Source organism: Xiphophorus maculatus, chromosome 22 (genome assembly GCF_002775205.1).
Source record: "Xiphophorus maculatus strain JP 163 A chromosome 22, X_maculatus-5.0-male, whole genome shotgun sequence".
In the NCBI taxonomy this organism is placed as follows: domain Eukaryota; kingdom Metazoa; phylum Chordata; class Actinopteri; order Cyprinodontiformes; family Poeciliidae; genus Xiphophorus; species Xiphophorus maculatus.
The window spans coordinates 2,182,913-2,203,578 of NC_036464.1; the positions used below are offsets into that span (position 1 = coordinate 2,182,913).

General features: G+C 43.7%; 1 protein-coding gene across 1 annotated transcript in view; it reads left to right on the plus strand.

Moving 5' to 3' along the window:
• The first annotated feature begins 5,223 nt into the window (after window positions 1–5,223).
• hectd2 (HECT domain E3 ubiquitin protein ligase 2) overlaps window positions 5,224–20,666 on the plus strand; it is a 41,346-nt gene continuing 25,903 nt past the window's right edge. Inside the window, exons 1-9 of the mRNA XM_023327906.1 lie at window positions 5,224–5,723; window positions 13,090–13,231; window positions 16,176–16,317; window positions 16,397–16,499; window positions 16,574–16,663; window positions 17,227–17,291; window positions 17,421–17,466; window positions 19,539–19,648; window positions 20,496–20,644. Coding sequence (XP_023183674.1) covers window positions 5,652–5,723; window positions 13,090–13,231; window positions 16,176–16,317; window positions 16,397–16,499; window positions 16,574–16,663; window positions 17,227–17,291; window positions 17,421–17,466; window positions 19,539–19,648; window positions 20,496–20,644 — 919 coding nt within the window. The 5' untranslated portion in view covers window positions 5,224–5,651. The remainder of the gene's footprint in view (window positions 5,724–13,089; window positions 13,232–16,175; window positions 16,318–16,396; window positions 16,500–16,573; window positions 16,664–17,226; window positions 17,292–17,420; window positions 17,467–19,538; window positions 19,649–20,495; window positions 20,645–20,666) is intronic.

The window sequence follows — 20,666 nt, forward strand, 5'->3', positions numbered from 1 at the left end:
ATGCTAATAGCGTCAAGCTAGTGTCTTTCTATAGAGTTGAATTTCTTGTGATTACAGTTAGTGGGGTGACAGGAGAGTTAATGAACTGCAGGAAGGTCAGAGGTCAAATCACGTTTAGATGAATCTGTTGTACGTCTATAATCTGAAGAAATGAAGGGAAATATTTCAGATGAACTCCAGCCGTGATTCCATCAGCTCCGTCTTCCTGGTTCTGGTTCTGGTCCAGATGATCACCATCATGTACTGGAAATGGGTCCAGCCTCTTCCTCCTCCCAGTTGAACTACAGTAACCTCTCTCCTGCTCCACACTGTTCTGAGGGAAGGCCTGTGTGTGTGTGTGTGTGTGTGTGTGTGTGTGTGTGTGTGTGTGTGTGTGTGTGTGTGTGTGTGTGTGTGTGTGTGTGTGTGTGTGTGTGTGTGTGTGTGTGCGTGTGTGTGTGTGCGTGTGTGTGTGTGTGTTGCTGTAAAACGGTCTGAATAAGAGGACCTGCCTCTCCAGATGTTGGTCCTGCTTTCTTTCTCTCTCCAGCAGTTTGGAGTGGTTGCTATGAATCAACCCAAATATTCCTCCTGACAACCGCTGCCCCTCCCTCCTCTCCCTCCTCTTCCTCCTCTCCCTCCTCTTCCTCCTCTCCCTCCTCTTCCTCCTCTTCCTCAGACGGCAGGATGAGGCAGCTCAGGGATCAAACCCAAACCAGATAAAGTTCTGAAAAGTAGAACCGGTTCGGTTAAAAACAGACGTTTTAGAGATTTCAGATCCTAAATATTGCAGAATATTTGACCAGTTTGTTTCCATCAGGTTTTGTGATCCAAGATTACACATAAAGTTCTGTTTAATTTACTTTTTATTTGTGTATTTCCAGCCTCACTAGCTTGTCCTGTTTTACTCGGTAGATTTGAATAATTTATCAGTTTTAGTTTGTTTCTGTTGTAATCATTTACATAATCTGCTGCTTATTCCTGTGGTCCCATTTTAGACAATGACTATCATTTGCAAACAATGCAAATTTAACTGATTTTATTACTTTGCATATGTCAGTAATAAACATTATAAATGACCTAATTCAGACTGTAGTTTCCCTTTAACTGGTTTATGATCATTTATTTTCACAAACTGTATCTGGTCCTTTAAGGAACTTTTGATCCACTTCAAGTTTAGTTAATAAAGTTGTGATCAACAGTATCAAATGTTTTTCAGATCTTAAAATACTCTTGCAGCTTTTTTGTTGTCTGTTAACTTAGTAATTTATTGCAGAGACGTTTCTTTCTAGTGGATAAAATCCGTAGAGATCAGGATAAACCTGCAGCATGCAGAGTCAGTTCAGCCTTTAATCTTCATGTTTTCTTTGTTTTTCTGTCTCTTTTTCTGGTTTCGGTCTAAAAATAAAGAGGTGAGGCTTTGGGAAGCTGCCTCGCTCCAGCCGCCCGGATCAGATGCATCCAATCAATCAGACACTTTCCACTGAAATATCAGGAGGTTTTCTAAAAGACAATAAAACTAACTCTACAATCTGCCCGAAAGACACAAATTTAAGGAGAAATACAAAGAAAGCTTCGTTCTAAAATGTCTGCAGAGTGAATTCATAACACAGCAGATCCAGGAGGATCAGTCAGACTCCTGGTTCTCATCAGAACCTTCCTGGTTCCTCCTGGAGGATCCAGGAAGTCCAGGAGGAATCCCACAGCACCACTACATTTATTCCCGCTGAGTCACTGGTTGCCATGGTGACCTCATTTTGAGGGCGAGCTTTTAGGCCTCGGACAAACAGTCTGTCAGGAAAGTGAAATCTGTACCGAGACGTTTTTGGAAGCGGAGAGGGAGACGGTTGTTGTGGAAACAGATCCAGTTTTATGAGTTTAATGTGTTTATCAGAAATCTGAAGAGCGAATAATCAGAGCTGAAAACTGAACGAGTCTGACCTCTGACCTGACTGGACAGAAAACGGTTTGCCTCACAGCAGAAGGAAACTCACCAGGTGAAAGCAGCAGAAATACCTTCAATAACTAAAATGTTTGGGTGGAGATGAAACTGTGGCCATTACAGAACATTAAATAAAAAATAACAGATTCACTTTTTCATTTTTCCAATGAGTGGTCTACATATGTTTCGTATTTGTTCAGAACTAGTTCATGTTCATAGTTCACCATTTAACTTGAACGAGTTCTCATTTACATTATATAAATTGTCTGGAATAAACCTTATAAATATTCTTTATGAATAATTAATACAAATTATCTCTGTTGTTAGAACAGAAGAAAATCAAACTGATGTTTGTTAAATAAAGTATTTTATGACAGTTTAGTTCCTGAATCAGCCGCTGTCCTTGATATATTTTAATATGATCATAAACAGAAAAGAGCATCATGACTGAACATGTTTATGTTGTAACTGAGGTCACTTATAATTTTTCATTTCCATTAAATCAGCACAGCTACCAATTTGTGAAAATAACCAGCAGTAAAACACTGAAGTTTTACTATAAGTAAGTTAAAGTTCAGTCCTGTAATTCCTCTGCTGGATGGTCAGAAGGTTTAAATCTGCAGATTTCCTGCTCAGTTTTTCTCCGTAACAAACAGCAGAAACCAGGCGGATTGTGAAATATCCAAAGTTTGGGCTCAAAGAAATCTTTTGTTCTTCCCCAACTGAGCCGCGTTCGATGACATCAGGTTTTCTTCATTTCATCAGCAGAGGAAGCCCACGGCCTTTAACTCTTACATAACGACCCACAATGCAACACTGCTTCACTCCGCCAGCAGAAAGCAGCAGGTTTAGATCCAGTTTAACCTGCAGTAATGCGGCCCGACGACCCGCTGGGTTCTGTTCTGCTGGGTCCGAAACACCAAGGCTCCCAGCAGGGTGTGTGTTATTCACTGGGAGAACACAACCGCAGGAGAGAGAGAGAGAGTGTGAGTGTGTGTGTGTGTGTGTGTGTGTGTGTGTGTGTGCGTGTGTGTGTGTGTGTGTGTGTGTGTGTGTGTGTGCGTGTGTGTGTGTGTGTGTGAGTTTGGAGTTTCAGCCCCAGAAGCCATAAAAATCTCTGGACTGATGCAAAAAGCACATCTGGGTTTGGACCAACACCACGTGTCTGCTGCTGAACCGGGCCTCCGCTCCAAAAACAATCGCAGCTCAGGGCAACCGGACCGGACAGGACTGGACCGAACCGGGCCGGGCCGAGCAGCCAGAACTGAACATCTCAAACAGAGAAAATAAAAATTTCAGATATTATGTTAAAGATTTTGAAGCTCAGTTCTGATTCTGTCCAGAATCTGGTTCTTCTGCCCACAACGTTTCAGGATCAGAGAGGAAGCAGAAAGTTCAGAATGTAACCTTTGACCTCTTCAGTGTGTAACAGCTTTCAATGAGGAGAATCCATCAAAATCAGCCTCATAAAAATTCATAAAACAAGTGAAGCTACTTAGCTAAAGTCTTTAGGATCCATTAAACAAAACTTGTGCATAGTTCATAAATAATGAGTTCATAAATAATGAGTTCATAACTAATGAGTTCATAACTAATGAGTTCATAACTAATGAGTTCATAACTAATGAGTTCATAAATAATGAGTTCATAACTAATGAGTTCATAACTAATGAATTCATAACTAATGAGTTCATGGCAGACCAGGCAGTTCTGTATGATATGCAAATTTCATCAGACGTTTTTAAGCTTTTATATAATTCATTCAAGACCCAGAATTTTACAATTTCAACAAAGGAGACATTTTTGTGCATTGCAGAGTTACTCAAATGCAAACGTTGTGCAGAGAAGACACGATGCTGACCTGGTCCAGAGGTGGCGTCCGGTTCTCTGAGCTCAGAACCATCTGGATGGACCATCGAGCTCAGAACCTGGATTATGGATGAAGACACGCTGCGGCCATTTTCCCCCAGACGGTAGAAATCAGCTACCAGACTGAAGAAGAGGAGGAAGAGGAAGGCCCGTCTGATTCTGGTTCTGTTACAGCTGCTTTGATTACTGACCGGAGGAACTAATCCAAACTCAGGTCCAAGTCCATCCTGGTTTTATTGGATCGGAACGGGTTTAGTCAACTTGATGCTGGTTTGGAAACAAAAGTCAAAAATCAGATTTTATAGCAGCTTCCTGCAGAAACACTGGAGCTGCTTTTGGGAAACCAGACGGATGATGATCTCAACGTTACAGGGAAACACACACACACACACACACACACACACACACACACACACACACACACACACATGCCCACCCCCACGCACGTATGCACACCCCAGTGCGTGCATACACACACCCACACACACACAGAGGGTTTCTTTATGTTCAGAAAGAGTTGGCCCAAAGCCCGGATTCTGTTTCTCACTAATTACGGGTCCAGGAGTTAAATTGTAACTGTGACGCAGAGTCTACAGAACCACCATCAGAGCCGTCAGAATAAAAGCTGCAGCTTTTTATTTTCACTCAAACGCAACTAGAAATGCTGCTAAATAAATCAAAGAAAAACCAGACTGGAGAGAAACACACTCTAATGGTAGCGTCAACATGCTATTAGGTCAACATGCTAATGATAGCACAGAGACTGATGATAGCATTTAAGCTAACACTAACATTTTAGCTAATAAAAGCAAAATGGAGTGGTCAACATGCTGGTGATGACTGTGATTCTGGTAGCGTCAACATGCTAGTCAATATGCTAGTGGTAGCTGTCATGCTAACATTAGCCTATAAGAGCCTATATAAAACTTCTTCAGGATGGATGGAGAACATTCTGCTCTGTCAGGAATGTAAAATTCTATAAGAAAGAATTTGAGCTATTTTTTATATAATAGCTACAGTAAGTTCATCATACTGAATGGAGTGAGTCAATGTTAGCTAACATGACAGTGATAGCCCACATGGTACTGAACAATTCAGTTCATTTTAATTTTAATCACAAACTGGTTCTGTGGAAATTTAAAACATCTGTTCCAATATGAACTTTATTTTATTTGCTAATATAAAATAAATGATTAAAATGTATTCAGATAAATTCCACCACTTTTATTCATATTAGTTGTTTTTTTAGTGTATTGTTTTTTGTTTGGTAAATTTTAATTTCCCCCAGTTATTTTTTATTCCCCTTCAGATGGTTTAACAGATTTGATGAGGTTTTCTCTTCCTTGCAGCAGTTTTGCTCTTTTATTTTGAATCCTGTTCTCCCCTCTCTCTGCTGGTGACGCTGTGTCTCCGGGCGCCTCCTCCTCTTCATCCTCCTCCTCCTCCTCCAAACATGGCGCCGGCTCGCTGCTGGGCTGCCTCCCCGACCGACGACGCAGAAAAGCAGAGAAAGAAGCGCAGAAGCAGCGGGTAGAAACTTTCTTTTAACGTTTTTAGAATTTGTTTTTAACTTTCTCCCGCTGTTTGGAGAGATCCACGGCAGACTTTTACGCGCAGCCTGCTTGTTTGGAGACGTTTGCGCGTCAGGGTGTGTGCGTAACGCGGATCTCACCTGACCGACGAAGGTAGATTTCACTCCGCTTGTTGTAGGATGTGAATCTCCCTGATTTCCCCTGGTTGCGGAGCGCAGAGGCGGACATCTGCGGGGAAAACATGCGCAGCCCTGTGAGGAGCAGCACCGCAGGCGCAGCTGAGGACTGAGACTTTCCACGGAGGAAAAAGAAGTTTTCCACTCTTCAGGATGGATGGAGAACATTCAGGAGTTGAGAGGGAAAGAGAGAGGCTTCCACCCATCTTCACCAGCTCTCCTCCTGTAAGCTAACCCTCCTTTTCTCTCCGTCTGAGCACAGATGTCAGAAATGTTTCGGGTTTTTCTGGCCAGATGTTTCAGTCGGTAGATCCTGATGTGGGTGAGGATGAGAAGAATCTTTTACCTGAGAGTTTTTGAAAGTTTGCAGAAGTTCTTGTTTGTTTTGTCAGGACATCTTCTCTAATTGCTCTTCAGTAATTCCCTCTGGTTTTATTTAAAAGCATCTCTTCTCTGCAGAATCATCCATTAGAGGCGAAACACAAACAGTTATGCAACATGGCAGCTCGGCCCGCCGCAGCGGATCACACTTAGAGTCTTGTTTTTGGGACAAATTTCCCTCCATTTGATCCTGGAGCATCACTCCGGGTTTGATCTGCTGCTCAGCCGCTTCCTGAACAAGTCTCTGTTTTACGTAACGTCCGTGACGTCATTAGGCAGAAGGCATCTCCACCTTCAGGTGGTTCTGACCCGAGAACAGCCGGTCAGTGCTCAGCCTGGTTCTGATCAGGCCTGGAAGAACCGAACAGATCCATCTGGATCTGTTCTCTGGTTCTGATCAGGCTGCGGGAGATCTGAAACGATGGATGGATGGATGGATGGATGGATGGATGGATGGATGGATGGATGGATGGATGGATTTATTTATTTAAACGGATTCATCTGGGCCGAATGTCTTCTTACCTCCGTGGCGTAGTGATCGGTTCCTGTCGGATGTTTTGGTTGTTGGTGTAGAAGTAACCGGTCCAAACCAGGAGTCTTGATCTCCATTAAAATTCCTAATCTGACGGATCTGACAACCCCTTCAAATTGGGTGGTGAACTATGAACATGAACTAGTTCTGACCAGCCTAATAATCTGACTGGTCTGGATCTCAGGCTGAGTTTGGACTTTGTTCTGCCGTCTGGATCCAGGATTTTTCTCTGATGGTCATGATTCAGATCTCATGACGGTTTAACCATAAATTAGGTTCATCACCTGTTTAATCCAGATTAAAATCCACTTCATCCATGTTACATCACTGCTGAACAAACTTCTTCTCCACTGCTTGCAGCAGAGGCTGATCTCCGACCAGAACCAGAACATTTGACCTGCTGAAGGTTAAAAACCAGAAATCCAGGAGATGACTCCCATCATCACTGATTCATTTCTGTCTGGTTCACATCAACATCGTTTGCAGATTTTAATGATGATCCTTCCTGCTGGGTTCAGATCGGGTCCGATCAGAACCACTTTGATCTAAAATCAGATTGATTCAAGAAACCTTCATTCTGTTTGACGATTTCATGATTAAAACCAGCTTAGAATTAAACCTAAACTTCGTTATATGGACGAGTCGAGCTGAAAACTTTCACTGTTTCAGAAAACAAGAGAAAGTTTTTCATAGTTTTTCTGTTCTGAGTTGAACCCAAACTCGTCTCAGCTGCAGCTGCATGTCGTCACATTCATGGTGGTTTTTATTTCTACAAAGAAAATTAAATCCTAGCTGAATCGGTCTCAGCTCAGAGGGTCGTTTTACAGGATGGAGTTATTTTTTAAGAGAAAATATTGAAGAACCTTTTTGCCTTTATCAGTTTATAATAAAGCGCTGAAGGCTTTAATTGAGCTTCTTGTTGTGCCTGCTGTGTAGCCAGCCTGCAGTCTGCTGCTTTACGGCCGAGCTGCTCATCGTTTTCAGAGGCTGAGCTTCTTTCTGAGTTATAGATTAACGCTGGAAGTCTAACAAACTGATCCTGTTCATTAGTGAGGCTATCTGCTGTGGTAGCCAGCCTGCAGTCACGGAAAACAGAAAATTTATCATTTTAGCCGTTTAGAGACTGTAACTGTTTAAATCTTGATGATATACATCAGGGAGATCAAACTGATTTTCATTTCATTCCATATCAAAATCATAAATATCCTGGAATGGCAGAATGTGCTGATAAATTATGAATAAACTGTACAAATATTACAGCCTCCTATGAATTTGACAGGAACATTAAATAATATACTATATACACTATATAAGTAAAAACCGATGTGATTGATCAAATAATATGTGGGAATATTAACGTTGAAGTTTTAATAATAATTATGGTTGGCTTAATATAATTTTTTATGTAGAGGAAAAATAAACATGAGTGAAGGACTTTAGTAAATTTGGCTGATGGATGAAATGTTTTTATTATCTTAGGAATAAATCATGAACTGATCAGGTTTCTGAGACAAACCGATTGATCACTTTGACTAAACTGATCAGTTTGTCCCAGTAAGTCCTGAAGACAAACCGTCACCCAGGCGACCAGCTGCATCACCTCCCAACCGGTCCGACCCAGTCCGGCCCGATCCGGTCCGGTTCCGTCAGCAGCTTCATTACAGCCAGTCTGTGTTGTGTCAGTGACTCCTCTGAGACGGACCGGTGCTGGCCTGATTCTGTCAGAACCGGTACCAGACCCGTTCCAGACTTGTGGTGAGTAAATCACCAGAAACCCACTAAGATTTCTGACCCAGTCTGTCTGCTGGAACCGGACCAGTACAGGCAGAGCCAGACCGTTTCCCAAGTCGACCCACACCTGCTGCTCTGCCGCCAGAGCCGCCAAAACAAAACATGGCCGCCAACAGCCTGCTGGAGGCGGCAGCGTGGCGACACGATGGACATGATGGACACGATGGACATGGTGGACACTGTGGACATGATGGACACGGTGGACATGATGGACACGGTGGACATGATGGACACGGTGGACATGGTGGACACGATGGACATGGTGGACACGGTGGACATGATGGACACGGTGGACATGGTGGACACGATGGACATGGTGGACACGGTGGACACTGTGGACATGATGGACATGACGGACACTGTGGACATGATGGACACTGCGGACATGATGGACACGGTGGACATGGTGGACACGATGGACACTGTGGACATGATGGACATGACGGACACTGTGGACATGATGGACATGACGGACACTGTGGACATGATGGACACTGCGGACATGATGGACACGGTGGACATGGTGGACACGATGGACACTGTGGACATGATGGACATGACGGACACTGTGGACATGATGGACACTGCAGACATGATGGACACGGTGGACACGATGGACATGGTGGACACTGTGGACATGATGGACACTGTGGACATGATGGACATGACGGACACTGTGGACATGATGGACATGGTGGACATGATGGACATGGTGGACACGATGGACACTGTGGACATGATGGACACTGTGGACATGATGGACACTGTGGACATGACGGACACTGTGGACATGATGGACACTGCGGACATGATGGACACTGTGGACATGATGGACACTGTGGACATGGTGGACATGGTGGACACGATGGACATGGTGGACACTGTGGACATGGTGGACACTGTGGACATGATGGACATGACGGACACTGTGGACATGATGGACACTGCGGACATGATGGACACTGTGGACATGATGGACACTGTGGACATGATGGACATGGTGGACACGATGGACACTGTGGACATGGTGGACATGATGGACACTGTGGACATGGTGGACATGATGGACACTGTGGACATGATGGACACTGTGGACACGATGGACACTGTGGACATGATGGACATGACGGACACTGTGGACATGATGGACACTGCGGACATGATGGACACGGTGGACATGGTGGACATGATGGACACTATGGACATGATGGACACTGTGGACATGATGGACATGACGGACACTGTGGACATGATGGACACTGCGGACATGATGGACACTGCGGACATGATGGACACTGTGGACATGATGGACACTGTGGACATGGTGGACACGGTGGACATGATGGACATGGTGGACACGATGGACACTGTGGACATGATGGACACTGTGGACATGATGGACATGACGGACACTGTGGACATGATGGACACTGCGGACATGATGGACACTGCGGACATGATGGACACTGTGGACATGATGGACACTGCGGACATGATGGACACGGTGGACATGGTGGACATGATGGACACTGTGGACATGATGGACACTGTGGACATGATGGACACGATGGACACTGTGGACATGATGGACACTGTGGACATGGTGGACATGATGGACACTGTGGACATGATGGACACTGTGGACACAATGGACACTGTGGACATGATGGACATGACGGACACTGTGGACATGATGGACACTGCGGACATGATGGACACGGTGGACATGGTGGACACGATGGACATGGTGGACACTATGGACATGATGGACACTGTGGACATGATGGACATGACGGACACTGTGGACATGATGGACACTGCGGACATGATGGACACTGCGGACATGATGGACACTGTGGACATGATGGACACTGTGGACATGGTGGACACGGTGGACATGGTGGACATGATGGACATGGTGGACACGATGGACACTGTGGACATGGTGGACATGATGGACACTGTGGACATGATGGACATGACGGACACTGTGGACATGATGGACACTGCGGACATGATGGACACTGCGGACATGATGGACACTGTGGACATGATGGACACTGCGGACATGATGGACACGGTGGACATGGTGGACATGATGGACATGTTTATGAGCTGCTGCATCGGCCGCCAGGAGATGAATCCACCCTGAGGCAGAACGCCGCCTGTCTCTCCTCTGATGTGATGATTCAGACCCGGCTCCAGGCAGAGGTGCATTCTGGGACGTTTCTCTGGATGTTTTGGGTTTTCCTCAGCAGCGGAGGGCGGAGCTGTGAGGTTGTGAGAGGCTGCTCTCAGATAACAAGCCGTTATAACCACATCATTCATCCAGCAGCTTCAACTTCTCACCGTCTGACGGAGGATCAGAGTTTAAAACCTGGACAGGAAATTCTGCAACATGACTCCATAAATCTGGTTTAATGGCCTCTAATGGAAACTTCTAAAGTTTACAAAACATTAAAAAGCATTTAAGGACAAAGATATCTGCACTTAGATCTCATTATGTCTTTAAAACGTATAAACGTCACAACTTGTTTATCAGAAATGCACCAATCAATTTTCCTGATCAACTTTTCTCAGTGGGAATTCTTCATCTTTAAACACATCAACACCAATAATTTACATCCTGATGCACTTATATTTAGCTGAAGTTAAAATCTTATAAAGGTTTAGAATAAATAAATGACTTTAACATGATAAATGTTGATATTTAAATTCCTTCCTGTTAAACATCCGGCAGGATTTTTAAAATGCTTAGAAAAAACCTGAATCAGCAAGTTAAAAAAAAAATCATCTTTAATGTTCAAATGATAATAGCAGGATTTGCTCTGAAGTTTTTACTTCAGTAACTCTACGTCATGATGATGTTCGCGCTGTCTGCATCTTTTCTGCTGATTATTTTATTGTTGGTCATAAACTTTATTGATTTTGAATCTGTCTTTTCCTGCAGTCCCTGAACACACCACAGGTTTCTGTCTTTGTGCACATGTGGAGCTGCAGCTTTAGGCAGCGGCTGCTCTGCATCTGTTCAGCTCTGAAACTCTTCATCCTCATCCTATTTTCTTTAATTTCCATTTATTCCCCCACTTCCTGAATTACTCTCTCTCTCATATCCCTCTCTTCCTGTCCTCTTATTTTCACTGTTCCTGTCCTTTATCCTCCTCGTCTTCTGTCCATCCCACTTTTCTTCCTTGGTTCCTTCTTTTTTATCCTGTAATTTCCATCTTGCTCTCGCCTCGCTGCTCTCGTGGCTCTGCTGCTGTGAAGCGTCTGATAGCAAGGCCGGCGCAGCGTGTGATTAATCACGGAGAACAGTCGGTAAACGCTGGGCTCATGTGTTTAGTTTTGGTTATGTTCTCATTGTCTGATCATGCAGCCCGGAGTCTGGACCAGCTTAGGAAGTTCTGCTGAGAAACCTCAACATGTGAGAATGCAGAGAGTCACTTAGCCGACTTTATTGGTCGACTAAAGAGCTTCGAGACGATGGCTACTCAGTCATTAGCTGGAACGTTTGTCAGGAGAGCCCATAAAATAAATTTGCAATTACGTATTTTTTCCAGAATAAGCTGGTTATAAACCAGCGTCTCATTAATGAGACGTACAGCAGCTGCAGATGGAAGCACCGCTGCCTCCGAGCAACAAAGGTCCTGGGTTTGGATCCCAGCCTGGGGTCTCTCTGCATGCTCTCCGTTTCATACTGGGGTTCTCTCTGGGTACTCCAGCTTCCTCCATCAGTCCAGAAGCGTGACTGTTCGGTCTGTGTGTGTGTGTCCTGTGATGACTACTAGACATCAGCTCCAGTTGTAGAGTTATTAAAGCCGCTGATGGGTCGTAAAGCAACGCTGAAGGAGCCGAAGGAGATTCCAACCAGCTCTGCTCATAATCCACACGACAAATTCATCTCCTGGATTTTCCATCTCTGGAATAAGGAGCAGAGCTACAACAGACCTCTGGGAAAATATGCTACAGTGTCCTGAACACCTGGCCAATTGTAAAACATGGTGGTGGCACCATCATGCTGTGGAGTCATGAGCAAAGTGGATGTAAAGATGGAAAGTCAGAGCATTAAAATCCACAACCGAACAACTTCACCAGAAAACATGAAATGTTTCAAGATAAAGATGTGAACAATTTACTGTTTTTATATCTTTATGATTAAGAAGTTATTAAATGATTTTCATTGATCTCGTTTTTATATCATGGAAGCCAGTGGTGGGCAGCTAGCTAAAGGCTAGCTGCGCTAACCCTAAAGCACTAATCAGAAACATTAGATCAGCTAATGCTAATGTGCTAAATTCTACCGTGTCGATTTTATTGTGATATAATAAATCATCCTCAATAAGGTCAAATTAGTTATTCCACATGTTGCTGATTGTTTGGATCAAACCTTTAACTCGTGTTTCTGTTTTAGTTATTATGTTTGGCTAACTCTGTTGCTGATTTGGTCAGAAGGACATTAGTAGATTTCAAACTGTTTGCTGCTCTGCAGCAATGCATTCTGGGAACAGAATAAGCAACATTTGCAGCATTACATCATGGGACATGAGAGGAAATAGACCTGCTGCGTAAACAGTCTGTCCACTTCAAAATAAGAGCATGGACATAAACATCTAACTACATGAAGAATTTTTAATCAAAAACTTTATTAAACTGCAACTTTACTAAACAAAAATTAGTTCAGAATTTATCTGGAAAAATGACTTAAGAGTGCTAAACATTTTCAAAGTTAGGACAAGGTGCTAAATGAAGAAGGAGCTCCGCTGTTAGCGCATTAGCAAAAGTGTGATCACCAGTGAAAATCTTCAGATATGTTTGACTTGTTTTTATTGTACTGCAGACAACGTCCTATTGTTACAGAATATTAAACAGATGTTTTCTTCATGGCAGGTTTTGGGACGAGGACCCAAGCAGCCGTTTCCGTCTCTGGGAACCTTCATCTCCACGCTAAGCCAGAGGAGAGATGCAGGAGGGCGGGGCTTCGCCATAGGCATCGGGGGCCCGCTGACCGGCCCGCTGGGGATCAGGCACAGTGAGTTACATCAGCTGAGATACGATGTTCATCCTGAGAACTGCTGCTAAAAGGCCATGCTGACACCTCCAAATTGCACCTAGGCTTAGCTGTGTTGGTTGCTAGGAGACCGAAGGAAGAATCTAGACTCTCAGGCTGATAAAATGGCTGCCTTTCACCTGTGAAGCAGTCGGAAGGAAGGGATCCAGAGAGGTTAGATCAGATCTGCTGCTGATCAGAAACTTTCTTTGAACAAATGAGCGACAAAGTTAGAGAGGCAGGATGAGATGAATTGGACTTCGGTTTGGGTTCAGTTAGGGTTAGGGGTTAGGGTTAGGGTAAGCCAAGCAGACAGTAGACCGCTCCCAAACCAGAAAGTGGACTACAGCGCAGGGCATTCTGGGTAAATAGAATCAAAATAATACACTAATTTAACGCTAGCAGGAGAAATGACTCCTGGTCTTTAGCCAAAGACTAAAGAGAAATCCTCCAACCGCTAAAATCAGGCACCTCTGTTTTAGTTTCCATCTGGTGAAACAGGAAGTTGCTCTCAGTGTCTTCAGAGGTTTTTGTGTCGTTTCCTTCAGTGGTTCTTGGTGCAGCGCCCCCACAGGCCAGGAGGGGAACAGGTTGGTTTGACTCAGAACCACAGCAGCTGGAGGTGGAGCAGATGATCCAACTTTGGTCCCCAATCGAACCGACTCCACCGGACTATGACATGTGGAAACAGAAACCTTCTGCTTTCTGTTACATTTAACTAATTTAACCTGATTTAAATCTATTTATTAATGTTTGAAGTGCTGAAGCTTTGCAGTGATGGGCTGATTGTGAAGAAAACTGGCTCTCCTCTCCAGCAGTGAAACAAGCAACACTTTGACCTGCTGTGATTTTCCTCCAGAAGGTTTGCAGCAGATGTTCCTCACCTACAGCCTGACCCGGTTCTGTTCTCTGAGTCGATCTGATGTGGGTCCCGTCTGAGATGTAATGATGTGTTACTTCCTCTGTTTACATTACGCCTCATGTATTCAGTCAGAATGCAGCCTGCATGGCAGGAGGAGGAGCGTTGTGTGGCCGCGGATCCAAAGCCAGGATCGGACCTGTAACTCAGATTTCTGCTGATGCGGTGCAAACCTCTCTGGTTTCTGGGCTGAAATGTGCAGCCGAGGTTCTGGTGAAGCAGCGAACGTCTCGTCGGTTCTTAGTCACTGCGAGTGTTTTTACACGGAGGAGGATGTTGGTTCTCGTAAAAGGCGAGGTTATTTCTGACTGCCATGAGAACGGAGACCCAGCGGAGCGCTCATCAGCCAGCTTTGTCACCACGGCGACTGATGCCAGAATAATTATGCGAACCTCCACCCCAAATGAAAACCATATGAAAGGAAAACAGTGGACACACACACACTCACGCGTACACAGGATGCTGCAGCATTCCTCTGCCCGGTTACAGTCGTCAAGTTTGCTGGATAATCACAGATTCAGGAGGTTTCTGTTTCCTTTTTCATTTTCCTCAAGTATGGTTTTGAGTTCTGAGGCCGAGCTAATCAGAGGTTCATCTGGAGCTTCGAGTCAGAATCAGAAAACACTGACGCCTCGCTTTCAGAGCCAGAGGCCTGGAAGGATAAAACGCCATTATCGCTCCCATCAGGACGCTTTTCCATCAGCGCTGCACGAAAAAACCCTCAGAGGAGAAAAATCACCAACATATCAGGTCTGATGGTAGAACTGTTGTTTCTGTTACGGTTCTAAACAAAGAACTTTACCAGTTGTTTGGAAAATCCTCCATTTTCTGCAGTTTAATTTAGATTCCTATGGTTTTCATGTTTGGAACTTATTGAGTTATTTAAGTCTTCATTCCACCTGGATAAAAACTAGAGTTGGTTTTAAATTGTAGAAGAAATCTGTTTCAAACCTGACGACCTCCTCTGAGCGATCTGCTGCTCTCAGTCCGCCTCTCCGCTCCTTTTTCCTCCTGCTTGAAAAATTTGACCCGCAGGATGAACACCCACAATGCAGCTGAAGGGAGTTACCGTGGAGACGGAGACAATGAGGGGCCAATTATGAAGAGAAAGGATGGGTGGGTGTGTGGGAGGACAAGTGTGTTTCCACCTGGTGGAGGACCGACCTCCATGTTGGATCAGCAGGCGTCACTTTTAGATGTGAAAGCAGAAAAATTAAATCATTTCTCATTTCTAGATCTGAGTAAACGTGTTTATCCGTTGGAACGGAGCGTCCGGTTTTCACCAGACATGTCAGGAGCAAAACAACTGATGATGCATGAAAATAAAAACTATACTGATGACTGAAGAGATTCTGTTAAGTTTATATAGGGGTCCACAAAACTCAGCTCTTATTTTGATAGTCTACTTCCACTTATCCCCAAGGTAATTTCCATAATTTGCATAAGCTACATATTTATTTTCCAAATTAAATATTTAGAGCGGATCTAAATATTTAGCTTCCTAACTAAGTATTTAGGGAGCTAATATTTAGCTAGCTAGTTAGGTTGCTAGCTAGATACTTTGCTAGCATCCTAAATATTTAGTTAGGAAGCTAAATATTTAATTTGGAAAATAAATATTTTGTTTGAAAATGAAATATTTAGTTTGGGGAAAAATACATTGAAACAAAATATTTATGTAACAAACAATATTTAATTTTGAACCATTTATTTAGTTTGCACATTAAATATTTACATCAGAATTAAACATTTAGTTTAGAGCTAAGTATTTAGCTTCCTAATTTAATTTGCAAGCTAAATATTTACTTTGTAAATTGAATATTTAGCTTCTGAGTTAAATATTTAGTTTGGAACATTAAATATCTGAATAAGATTGTGAAAAATACGGCTTTTCAAAATGAACACCCTGATTGTTTCCCCGCCAGGCTGAATAAACCCAGATGCTGTTATGTTTTACTGTGTAACGTTTCAAGCGGCTCCTCATGACCTCCTGTTTTCCCGCCGCAGCGGTGAGAGAGCTGCCTCCCATCTGCAGCGACGTCCGGCAGAAACAGCGGCTCTCCATCGACACGCTGCCTCAGGAAGTCAAAGCTCCGTTCCCCTGCGACCCCGTCATCCCCATCCGGACCAAAACCACCAAGGAGTTCCAGTGAGTCTCGTCTCTGTCGCTGAAACATCCCAGAATACTCTTCACCGCTCCGCTTTACTCCATCTGCCGTTTCCAACAGGGAGGACGTGGAGCGAGCCGCCCAATCAGGTGACTGGAGGGAAGTCAGAGAGTTTTACCTGACGACCTTCGACTCCTTCGTAGAAATCAACGCCGCCTTTAAGGTAAGACAGATCCATCTCCGCCGCTGCTGCCTGGCTCTGCTTCCGTTTCCTCACCGTGTCTGAATGTCCCGCAGCGAGAGGCGAACGGATTGTTCAACACTATCGAGGACTCAGGGGTCAACGGCAAGTTCGTCAGCGCGGTTTACGACTCGCTGCTCAGCACAGTAAGTACGACCCAAAACCCGGTTCTGATGAGCCCAGGCTGTAGAGCCGTAAGTTGTCATGGCAACTAACATTATAATTCGAGCTAGCAGTATCAGTAAATATTAAATAGGAGGGTTCCCAGGATCGAACCTTGAGGGACACCATGTGACAGAAGCTACCACTGGAGGGCGCTGTGCAGCGTGAGCTTTGTCTCAGATCCACTGCACAAGGAATTTAAACTAATAAATACAGTTAGTATTTTAGTGTTTAGTTAATTTTAATGTTTATTTGTTTTAAGTAGTATAAATATTCCTAATCATCTGCAACTGAGTTGGACCGACTGATGAGGTCAAACCTTCAGCTCACCCAGCTGGACTTTTACAACTTTTATAAAAAAAGTTCAGCTTTGCTTCTGTTTGGGTTTCAGTTTAATGTTGAGGTTTAAAGCTGGACGAACACAGAGAGCAGAAGTCAGTCTGTCTGTCTATCTGTCTGTCTGTCTGTCTGTCTGTCTGTCTGTCTGTCTGTCTGTCTGTCTGTCTGTCTGTCTGTCTGTCTGAACGGTCGTGTGTTTTGTGTTCAGCCTCAGGACATCCAGAAGTCGGTCTTGAAAGGAATCATCAACAGCCTGCTGAGAGAGTGGAAAGGGTGAGAGCCGCAGCCGCTGCTGGTTTATTGCTTCATCGTTATTAATATTTCTAGACAGAGTGAGATCAAATGAAAGACATTTTGTGTTTCATCCTCTTGCTGGTTCTTCTTCTGTGTTTCTGTTTTTAGGCCTCGGACAAAAGACGACCTGCGGGCGTATTTCATTCTGATCCAGGTGAGACTGAAAACACATCAGCTTGTCTGACAGGCAGGTTAAACGTCCAGCATGACGGAGCCGTTTCAGAGAGAAGCTGCTGAGTCATGAGGAACCAGAGACACACGAGTTGCTATGGTGATTCCCTCCTTTTCTTGGGAGCTGTGCATTTTAGGCAGAATATGTAGAAAGTTTGCAAACATTTGTAATGGAAACAAGTCGAGTGTCTGAAAGTCGACAGAAATACGGATGCAGCCGTAGAAATGAAACTGTGACCATGACAGAAACTTAACTTAAACATCGGAGTTCATTGGTTCAGAGTCATTATCACAGTCAGAGCTGCATAATATGAGGCAAAACATCACAAAAATATCACAAATTCAAGCCGTGACTGTTCAAAATCGGGTAAAGTCCCACTTTAAGCTTTAAATGTTGTTTCTGCTGGAAGGTCTGGCTGAGCTTTTCTCGTTAAAATCTTTGACGATTCATGGAAGTGTGCAGTTCTGTGACTGCGTGCATCACTCTGAGAGCCGCCTGCTGCTCAGGTTTTCCCGTCAGGCCTTTTCTTTCTTCAGCGGATGCTTTGTGCGTTCTGCAGCTCTCTGACCTTCCAGTTGGCCGACAGCAGATCTGAGGGCTCATCTGCTCTTTATAGGAACAAAACCCTGAAACTTAATGGTGCCTGTTGATAAGTGCTATTAAAATTCAGGCTGCAGCTCATCTCCAGCTGTGGTTCATCACAGGTCTGTGCTGGAGTAAACTACAGCTACAAATCTCTTTCTGTCTCTGGTTTTCATCCACTTTTGTCCTTTTTAGCCTCCCTCCATCCCTGCTGCCATATATGGGCGTGAAACAGGAAACTCTATTTAAGGGTGCCAATCTAAAAGTACTCAAGCTGTTCAGCATCTTTCTTCTTTTTATTGCTGCAGATTCAAAGAATAATTTAAATCGGCTTTTGGTCATAACGCATCAGAAACTATCCAGCAGCTTTATTGGAGTTCTGCTCGGTTCTGTTCAGCCCAACTTTCCAGCAGAAACAGCATTAAAGCTGAAACAGCTCACAGAAACTTTGACTCCGTTTAAACTCTGGATTCTGACCCAGTGAACTAGTTGAAAACTTTCTGTCCTCAGTTTCGTGCACATTCACAAATTAAACAATTTTTTCTTCGTCTTTCTGTTCGACTCTCAGGAACTCTCTGGTTTTTATTTTGCTCTGCAGTATTTCCATCCTCATCAATTGAGCTAATGAGCTGGCTTCAGATTCAGCCTCTACTTCTTGTTTTTACCCATCATTTGGGATTATATAACTCAGATGACACTGAGGTAAACTCTGAGTCTGAAATATGGATAAAAAACACTAAGCAAAGTGAAGAAAATCTAGAAACACAAGGAGCAAAACATAAGAATAAATCTACTAATTACAGATGAATGAACATATATGGAAAGACCTTTACAGCAATACTAATGAACTGAATATGGCAAGACCTGTTGAGAAATAATAAATGGCAAAAACAGTAAACTCAAAGTTTAAAAGCCTTTGGACTGAAACAGCTTTACTTTGTGTTTGGTGTCGGAGTTAATGTGGATCATAGAGCCAGAATCCTCTGTGCTTCATCTGATTACTGCTGTGTTTAAACTAAAGAGGTAAAAATTAAAAAAAACTGACGAAACCTCCCCAGAAACAAATGAATCAAAAGTTTAAAACATATTTAAGTCAAGTTTTGACAAATGTTAAAATTTACCAGACAAAATATTTCCTTTAATCAGCAGTGGAGTTGGAGTTTTAGTGAAAGTTGAGCTTCATCATCCAGGCATGATGAAAACCCAGAGGGCTGAGTCATGATGTGATATAAAATAAAATCAATAAATTATAAAGTTATGTATTCATCTGTACAGTAATGATGCGGTGACAGCCTTAGTGAGGAAACCTCTGATTCTGTTCTGTCTGCTTATTTTTGCTAACTGACATAAAATATTCCCAAATAAGACTTGAACCAAAGTCTCCTGTTAGCTTCAGACATTCTAACCTCAGTTTCTCGGTGTCAGTATGTTAGGATGAACCGTGTCAAAGGTCATGACCCTGTTGTGTCCAGAACCCCCAGTATTCCAGCACCAGCACCTACGTGATCTTCGCTCACCTGCTGCGGCAGATCGCAGCGTTGTCCGAGGCCGACCACCACTTCCTGGTTCACTGGCTCAAGAGGTCAGTCTGTTCATCTTATTTTTAACCAAACTATCAAACTGCAGAGTTTATGAAACAAAATGCAGCTAAATTCAATTCTCTGAAGAAAACATTTGAGCTGATGTTTTTGTCTCAGTGAGTAGAAGAGAACGTAAATCTAAAGACTTTTTCAGGCTTACCGTATTTTCCGCACTATAAGGCGCAGCTAAAAACCTTCAATTTTCTCAAAAGCCGAGAGTGCGCCTTATAATGTGGTGCGCCTTATAGTGCGGGAAATACGGTAATTATCAGCCAGCGTGTTTTTTTTTTATCTGCGTTTTTTCATGGCGGTTCTGTCGGATTAAACAGTTCCAAACGGTTTGATGTGTTTTCATAGAAAACTGAAGAGAACAAATTATTTAGGACTAAACTTTTTACTCTGTGGCTCCACTAATACTTTCATTCACATTGACCGCATCTAAGAAGTCCATGTAATCTGATCTGAACCAACTCTCAGTGGCAGAGAGTAAATCTGTTTAAAATTTCTGCTTTTAAAATGTCTCTTTGTTAAATTGTGAGCTGGCGCAGACGGCTTCTCGGGTTGACTCAGAACCTGAGAGGACCAGCGTTAGCCAGCTTCTGTATTGCTCTCCCTCAGCATGAGTCAGGAGCATTTCAAAACATGTTCTTTGTGGGGTTTGATTTAAGAGCAAGCTGCTTCAAATTAGAGGTTCTGTTTAGTTCTGCTCAGATCCAGAAAGCCACCTTTTTCCAGCCGACGCTGCTTTTCTTCTCCCTCTCTCTGTTTTTTCTGTGAAGTCTCTATTTTCGTCCTCCTGTGTGTTCGCCTTTAACTCCTTGGTGACATCGGTCTGGTTTGGTCCGTCAGGCTGTCAGCCAGGCGCTTCCGGCAGCTGGTGGAGCGCCTCCTGCAGTTCATCTCCACGCGCCTGTTTTCTGCAGAAGCAGACGAGCTTCCTCCTTCAGCCAAGTGTTCCTGGTGGATTCCCTCGGCCACCAAAGTGCTCAGCCTGTTCAGTGAGTCTCACAAACGCCACGC